The following is an 8,784-nucleotide window of genomic DNA, read 5'->3' as shown; positions in this document are numbered from 1 at the left end:
CACACTGTCCTCACATCTACTGCAAAAATATCAGCCACATTCCATCCAACATACCTGATGTATGGACTTGCTATTGACTTACACCTGCACCTGCATTATATATTACATTATATAATAAATCTAAAGCAACTGGCCATAAAATCCTCCTAATATGTCACAGAGACTCAGGAATAATGTTCATATAACAAACTGAACTCACCAACAACAACAGTACAGCCAAAATATTTGCATTAAAAAAAGTATTTTGCAGATTGCAAATCATGTTAATGTTTTGAAATCATGTTTTGGCATGTGGCTCCACCTACCACCATCTACTAATCATTGCAGTCAGTAGAGTCTCAGCTGCCGAGCAACCACGGGTTGCCAGTTACATCCCAAAACGAAATGTAAAAGACCTCGGTATTTTGAATTTGAATGTAATAACCGTTTTTGACCACATTCTTACATATGGCAGCTTTAAATGCTCTCCAAAGACTGATGCTAGTTGAGGACTTCTCAGCCAATTCTGCTCCAAATTAATAACCAGTATTTCCTAGTATTAGATAACCACAGGCACCACTGGACTAGACCTATTTGAATGTTTAAAAAAAAAAAAAAAAAAAAAAAAAAAGTGGGAGTGTGGCTTGTGAAGTGTTATTCCCGGACTGGCCTCTAGATGGTGCGGTTTCCTCCGGTATTCTCTTTGTTTTTTCCATCCCTAGTCTGATGCCAGTGATCTCTGTCATACGGCAACTGACTGTTTTTTTTCAACATTTTGGTGATGGCGGAGGACAGTGAATCCGCGGCCAGTCAGCAGAGCCTGGAGCTGGATGACCAGGACACCTGCGGCATAGACGGAGACAACGAGGAGGAGAATGAGCATATGCAGGGGTGAGGACGGCCTGTCCGGTCCGCCGGGGAAACGCACTAACGTTATCTCAGGCAGCCTGTTTGTAATGTGTGTGTGTGTGTTCGTGTCTTCGTGTGTTTGTGTGTGTGTGTGTGTGTGCTCGGTGTTGGATGGCTAGTGCAGTTAGCCAATGTTAGCTGACACAAACACAGCCTGCCTGTTTCTCACAAGGCCGTCATTTCAAGCCAGGAGATGAATTGTGCCAGTATGTGTGCCATTGATATGTTCAGCTTTCGCAGCGAAAGTGCCGCCTAGTAAAACTCCCGCTAGCGTGCTGGCTGAATGACACGGTGACAGCTAGCTCATTTACACGGACCGTGAGGTAGCTAACGATCGCCTAGCGCAGCTGTCATTCGTTGCTATGGTAGCTAACACGTTAGCTAGGTGCGTGCGCGAGCGTGTATGTGTGTGTGTGTGTGTGTGTGTATATATATTACTTCATTAAGACCTGCACACCTACTTTGTCCTCCTGGGAAAATAACCTCAATCCCAGTGAAGCAAAACCTAATTTCTGACGTCCTGGTTAAAATTAGATACATATAGATACAACATAAGAAGGAAGGATGTATTTCATATTTATAATCTAGTGATTATCAAATGAGACGATTCTCATGTGAAGGTATTCTACTGATCGGAGACTGAAGTCATTCTCATTATTACCTGGATATTACTTTGGTAACAACATTGTGGTACTGTACTATTATTTTCTTATTACCACACTATCACCATTATGTTGATTCCAAGTTGGAAATCACATTAGAAATAATATGGTGTGGCCATAATATTGCTTCCTCATTCGGAAACTGTACTGTAATGTAAAGTGTCACTCAAAAAGTGAGTGGCTACACATGACATTATGACAGCACATCATCTTTTAATCTCCAACAATCTTGAATTCTGTTAAAACTCATTCTAATATGCAACAACATGCATAGTCACATTTACATTTTAAATACAAAAAAGACATGATGTTGACATTGATATTTAAAACCTTTGTTGTATTGATATTGAAGCAAATTATATGACATATATCATTTCCCAGCCCTATTCTGAAATAAACATAAATATGACACTTTACATGAACCGTCTGTAGAACACATCCAAGAAATAAAACGAAAGCTGGGAAAAGAGATTTGTGTGCTACAAAGAAGAAGTGATTAACAATACATTTACATTTTTTTTTTTTAAATACACTGAATAATTTTTAGCAGTAATTTAACTGCACTTCCTGTGACTGCTTCAAAATAAAAGTGAGGTTATTTTGTCAGAGTGTGAAGATGCAGAGGTCTACGGTTCAACAATGCTGCCTTTCCATTTTTGAGGATTGTTTTGTTTCCTTTTTGAGGATATGCTGGGATGGATAAAGTTAGTCTGTAGGCCTGTGTGGGTCAGTGTCTGTGTCTCACTCTTACGTCACTTCTGTTTAACCATTTCCTGTGTCTTTTGTCTTCCATCTCTGAAGGAGTCCAGGTGGAGACTTAGGGGCCAAGAGGAAGAAGAAGAAGCAGAAGAGGAAGAAAGAGAAGCCAAGCTCAGGGGGAGCCAAGTCTGACTCTGCCTCAGACTCTCAGGAGATAAAGGTGACTAACCTGAAACATGCACAATCCAAAACCATAACCATAACTGATCTAGAGTAATCACTTCCATTATTGTGAATGGACCAGTAAGTGTCATCCAGCCCTGGCCTAGACTCTGCTCGTGGCCTACACCAATCACAGAGGTAATTGTAATTATAGTGGTTTGTAATCCAAACCCCATTCCTTTATTATTCAAGATATATTTTGCTCATGATCACATTACATCCTCATTCTAGAGCCCAGGATAAATCATGTTTTGTGGACTGTTACAATAGGCTGTATCAATATCTTTGATCGCAGTTGGCAGGTGCTTCCACAGCTGAATTGTTGATTAGCCTACTTAATTATTAATAATTGGCCAAAAAACTCCACGCCCTTGTATGATCCCAGAAAAAATAAAACAATGTAATGCTATTCTGCATACTGAAATGTTGGCGTAATACTGGCTCCATTATAAATGAACAATTAATCGTTTTCAAAATGGACTGAAATTGACATTGTCCTGTGGTCTTTGCAAATTAAATAAATGAAATCCTTTCATGTTGGATACAATTCCTACTTTTAAATTCTCAGCCTTATGTAAGGATATACAGTAGTTAATATTTTGATGGTATTGTGCATCAATCTCCTTTCAAATGTACAGAATGTATTAAAGCTTGATTTTTTTCTTACAAATCAAATTACACATTTCAATATCATGAATTGCAATTATCTCTGAACGACCAAGAAATACTACATTATAGCAGGAAATGCGTCCGCTTAAGACTCAAATCAGTGGAAGTGAAATGAACTGTCCCAACCATCTGTAATCTTTTTGTTTCCGGAGGAAAACCAGTTCAAACGTCACCGTTATCCTAATTGTCTAGTGGTGTGGTGCCTTCTCACATTTTGGGTTTGCTGAAGGTCATCATCTAATGACTGTTGTTCATTTGCAGAACCCTGTTTTGCCCATTCAGAAGTTGCAGGATATCCAAAGAGCCATGGAGCTTCTTTCCTGCCAGGGTCCAGCTAAGAGCATTGATGAGGCAGCCAAACACAAGTACCAGTTTTGGGACACTCAGCCTGTGCCAAAACTAAGTGAGTACTTCACTGATCATATTATTGTTATTTGTAGTTGTATTGTTTTGTTTTTTATTACTGGAATTACTGGAATCCATTCGAATTGTGCTGCAAAGCTCAATTTTGGCTACTCATCAGCTCTTAATGATCAAGCATTATTAATCATCAGCTTCCCTAATGGTTGAAATTAGTATTCCTAGCTATGACATTAGTATCTCAGCTGTCATCATATGGTTGCATTATTTTATCGTTCTTTAACAGTGTTTTGATGCACCATTGCCATCTCCTGGTGTCAGATTGTGATAGTATTTCCTCCTTTAAGCTGCTGCCCTAAAAACCTGTCAGCTGTGGTATTATATTAAGCTGTTACCATGACAACTTTTGGCCAGTCTGAGAGTCTGGTCTGTGCAGGAGCGCAAGTGCAACATTAAGTCAACACAACAGAAGCAGATTTCATACATTTCTGAGAGATGCTGTCATCAGTTCTGTGGCTTTAACTATCTTGTATTTTGCCATTGACTCATGATTAGTGCAGTCCTTAGTGCAGAATTTTGTTTTGACATGTTTCTATGCTATTTTTATGTAGATGAAGTAGTTACGAGTCATGGGCCAATTGAAGGTGACAAAGAAAACATCAGACAGGAGCCATATTCTTTACCTCAAGGCTTTATGTGGGATACTCTGGATCTCAGCAATGCGGATGTCGTGAGTACAGCAACACTTAAACTACAGTAAATATAGTTAAATTATGCATAAAAAAGCATAACTGGCTGTGTTCTGTTTGCAGTTGAAAGAGCTATACACTCTGTTAAATGAAAATTATGTGGAGGACGATGACAACATGTTCAGATTTGATTATTCACCAAATTTTCTCAAATGGTAAGTTTTTGGTGTGGATGTTCTAATCTGTGGCTAATGAAATACACTTACAGCTGTCAGCTCTCAGGCTAAACATGTGTTCCCCTCTCAGGGCCCTGCGTCCACCTGGGTGGTTACCACAGTGGCATTGTGGAGTGCGAGTGTCCTCAAATAAGAAGCTTGTTGGCTTCATCAGTGCCATCCCTGCAGATATACGCATCTATGACTCGTGAGCACTCTCCACTGATCATTTTCAATGCATTATATAAGCACTCTGCACTGGAGGAGTTAATGGAAAAGACCTTTTACACTAATGCACAATCTATCTGTGTTGCTCAAGGCTAAAGAGGATGGTAGAAATCAACTTCCTGTGTGTCCATAAGAAGCTGCGTTCAAAGCGTGTTGCTCCTGTGCTCATCAGAGAGATCACACGGAGGGTCAACTTAGAAGGAATATTTCAGGCAGTGTACACAGCAGGAGTGGTGCTGCCTAAACCTGTGTCCACATGCAGGTAGGTATACTGTGCACTATTTACTCATGAAACACACAAGACGTAAAAGTCGGTCAAAAACAACTCTTTTCTGTCCAGGTATTGGCATCGTTCTTTGAACCCCCGGAAACTTGTAGAAGTCAAATTTTCCCACCTGAGCAGAAACATGACGCTGCAAAGAACCATGAAACTCTACAGACTACCAGATGTAAACACTTCACACCTGCCACTCAGGGCTCGCACTTTACATTTCTTAGAAAACACAGGCGACTTATGTCGACTTCTTTTCTCTCCTCACCTCTTACAGAGCACCAAAACTCCTGGTCTGCGGCTCATGGACAGACGTGATGTCCGCCAGGTCACCGAGCTGCTTCAGAAATACCTAAAACGTTTTCAGCTCGCTCCGTCTATGGGCGAAGAGGAGGTGGCACACTGGTTTTTGCCACAGGAGAACATAATTGACACATATGTAGTAGAGGTGTGTGAAATCCGGTTCTAGCCCCGCAATAATTAGTTTTTTGTGTCTGTGTTTGAACAGCTGTTGTGTCTATGTCTCATCTCAGGGTGCTGGTGGTGTTCTGACAGATATGACTAGTTTCTACACTCTCCCCTCGACTGTGATGCATCACCCTCTCCATAGGAGTTTGAAGGCTGCTTACTCCTTTTACAGTGTTCATACACAAACCCCGCTACTGGATTTAATGAATGACGCACTGATCCTGGCTAAACTGGTAATGCTATTCTCTATTGTCATGATTTGCATGTCACTACCCAAAAATAAAACTATTCATATAACCTTTAAAGGTCCAGTGTGTAACATGTAGGAGGGTTTAAATATACTTCCCATGTGTAGGTTTGCATAAGTGTATAATTGCTTTAAAATAAAAATTGTCTGGCGTTTGGAAAAGGGAACAGTGAGCTAACAAGTCCTCGGTTTGTTTAGCAGTTACACCATTAGATGTCACTCATTCTTACACACTGGACATTTAAGTTAAAGTTCCATGTGAGTTATGGAGGTCTACTTGCATATATTAACTTGTTGTTATGGTCAAAAACCTCCTGGTTGCTGGAAACTAGCCGATAGAAAGCTCTCATCAGCCACGGTGTTTCAGACTGAAATCTCACACCCTGAAGACAGACTCTGTCTTGTGATTGGCCAATACCTGGAAGTGACCTAATAAGCACACCAGCTCTCAGTAGTGCAGTTCCCCCTCTGGAACGGTGGAAGCACTGCTACTCCTTATCAAAACATTGTTTAAAAATAGCTTTGTAACGACTCCCCACCGCAGTCTCTTTTACGAGTCGGACCCAGTGTCAGAAGACGCTGTCACTCGTGAAACACCTCCACAATGGACGTTCTTCTTCTTCTGCGGTTCAATGTACGCAACCGGATGTGCCCGGACTAGTGCCCGGAGCAGGAGGATCTGCTGTTCAGGAGAAATGCTGTTTACGTAACCAGAACAGGTTTTTTCAGAGATCTCGCTGAGTCCAAAATTACAATAAAACCCAGCGTTCTCAGCAGTGGCTGAACTGTTTGTTTCGAACCTTTAGGGCTTAATAAACGAGGTAATGGCGCAGATACACACCAAAAAACATCGTTAATTGGAACTTGCGCCCTATGGGAGCTTTAATGAAATTCAATAGAATGATTTATTTCAGCCTCTGAAACGTAAAAAGGACAGAGTCGTAGTGTCGTTTCAACCTTAGTTCAACTCTGATCAGGTTGTTGATGGGTTTGTCATTTTCACTTCACTGTGCTCGTCATTCTGCTTATTCAACAGAAAGGTTTCGATGTGTTCAATGCCTTGGATTTAATGGAGAATAAGGTGTTCCTGGAGAAGCTCAAGTTTGGCATAGGAGATGGAAATCTGCAGTATTACCTCTACAACTGGAAGTGTCCCCCCATGGACCCTGATAAGGTCAGTAGGAGAGTCTGACTGAGCTAAACACAGTCGACACATCACGGTCTGGTCTTATGAGCCATTAATGATCAATCAAGTTCATTTGTCTACATTACTTGTCGTGTCGTCAACAATTCACCAGCACAGTAAACTGACTGAGAGCAATAACTGACAGATTTTGTCATTATTACACGGGCGACTGTAGCACAGATAGAATAGCTGTATGAAGGTGTGAGTGAATGGGTGAATGGCAAAACTGTAGTGTAAAGCAGCTTCCAGTGGTCATTTAGACCATTTACCATTTCATTATGATTATTCATCACATTATTATAAAATGGAGCTGCATTTGCTTAACTTTTGGTGATGTTTGTTGTTGATATTGTTCGTTTGGTCTTTGTGAACCACAACAGTGTCGCATTGTTTGTTTGCTGCTTCCTTCAAACTGCTGAGCAGCCGGGGTTTTTTTTTTGAGCAGTGGGCACTCCTCAGCGTTTTCAGTCATACTCCAACTTGTTTCCAGTTATTTTCTCAATGTTGCTTTTGCCTCAGTTTCACTGGACATAAAACTAACTGTACACAGTGTTAGGATTTTGCTGGGCAAAACAAGATATAAATGCTGCTGTACTGCGAAACAGAGAGTGTTGTGTGGAGCCGATCGGCTTCATCAATATTGTGGGAACTCATTTGACAAAGGTTTTAATGCTGCAACCATTTAGATGTAATTAAAAGTTTTGCATGTTGCCTATTATGTTTTAGAATGTGTGAGTGAATGGTTGTTTGTCTCTATATGTGGCCCTGTGATGGACTGGCGAACTGTCCAGGGTGTACCCCGCTTATCACCCTATGTCAGCTGAGATAGGCACAGCACCCCCCGCGACCCTCTGGTGAAGGATAAAGCAGTAGATAATGGATGGATGTATGGATGTGAAAATAGTTTTGTTGAAAGCTGTCGTCTGTGTTTCAGGTTGGTCTCGTCCTTCAGTAGCAGGCCTCGTCACGGCGGCTACTCTCAATCCTGATGGTGGAGAGGTTCTCACCGAACCTCGGGCTACTTCTTACCTGGACGTACAGGTAGCCCCCAAGCTAGACAACGAAATCTACAACAGTAAAAACCAACCTGGTGACCGGAAGGCGGTTCAAACCGGGCACTTGTGTCATCAATAACATTCTCAGTTCACCTGGAGCTGAAAAAAAAAAACTCTAAAACCATCAACATCCTGAATGTGAAGTCATGCTATGCCTGAGATACTCATACAGTACAATGCTCCAGACATGAACAGTCACATTTAAAAACTCACCCAATGTGACATTCGAGAGGATGCCTTGACATTTGTAAATTTTGTTTAGCTCTTCCTCAGCTGACACTTTGTCACACAGGACGTTTCTGTCATTTAATTTCACTGCGGGGAAACATGTAAATGATAATCAGCAAGTAATCTCAGTCAAATATAATTAGCAACTGTTTCTCTGTTGGTCACCATGTCAAAAACAAATAGTTATCGTATCACAGCAAATGAACAGTTGTTGTTCCCACGTGTTCTCATATCAGTGTGGTCTAAAGTGTCTCTGCTGACTGTGCTGGGGCCTCAGTAGATGTAGAAATGCTGAGGCATTTCCTTTTATGAGAAGTGTTCTGGAAAAATATAACTTTATAATCATCATCTTTTTTTCCCCCACGCAAGTAGAGACACACAAACTGTCAAATAACACATAAAAAGGTTCAAAAAAGGAAGGTGTCATCCAACTGGTTAATCGATATACATACATGATTTTGTTAAAAACCTATAGGTACCCGTACATTAAGATCATATTTATTCCTGTAGTGTGCATTTAGGTTCTGGGAGGCCTTGTCCTAAGTATTTTCCTCTGACGTAGTGTAGACATCACTGAGTTTGTTCAGACCATGGGTTTCAGTGGTTATTTAAGAAGAATGTATTACATCAATGAAGCACAATTTTTTAGTTCTTAAACAAGCAAAAGGTCCTGAAAGGGTTGGATAACCCAAAAAAA

General features: G+C 40.9%; 1 protein-coding gene across 1 annotated transcript; it reads left to right on the top strand.

The window, feature by feature from the left end:
- Positions 1-760: 760 nt before the first annotated feature.
- On the top strand, positions 761-8,367 carry nmt2 (N-myristoyltransferase 2; the record flags this gene model as incomplete). Its single annotated transcript, XM_083895763.1, has 13 exons — positions 761-870; positions 2,352-2,469; positions 3,402-3,543; positions 4,112-4,230; positions 4,313-4,404; positions 4,496-4,612; positions 4,724-4,894; positions 4,973-5,081; positions 5,181-5,351; positions 5,437-5,604; positions 6,655-6,796; positions 7,739-7,879; positions 8,324-8,367. 13 exons carry the CDS (start codon positions 761-763, stop codon positions 8,365-8,367), a joined length of 1,644 nt encoding a protein of 547 aa, XP_083751889.1.
- Between the last annotated feature and the right edge of the window lie 417 nt (positions 8,368-8,784).

Source organism: Microchirus variegatus, assembly GCF_963457635.1.
Source record: "Microchirus variegatus genome assembly, chromosome: 1".
In the NCBI taxonomy this organism is placed as follows: domain Eukaryota; kingdom Metazoa; phylum Chordata; class Actinopteri; order Pleuronectiformes; family Soleidae; genus Microchirus; species Microchirus variegatus.
Note: the sequence above shows the minus strand (reverse complement) of the source record. Positions and strands in the feature narration are given on the sequence as shown.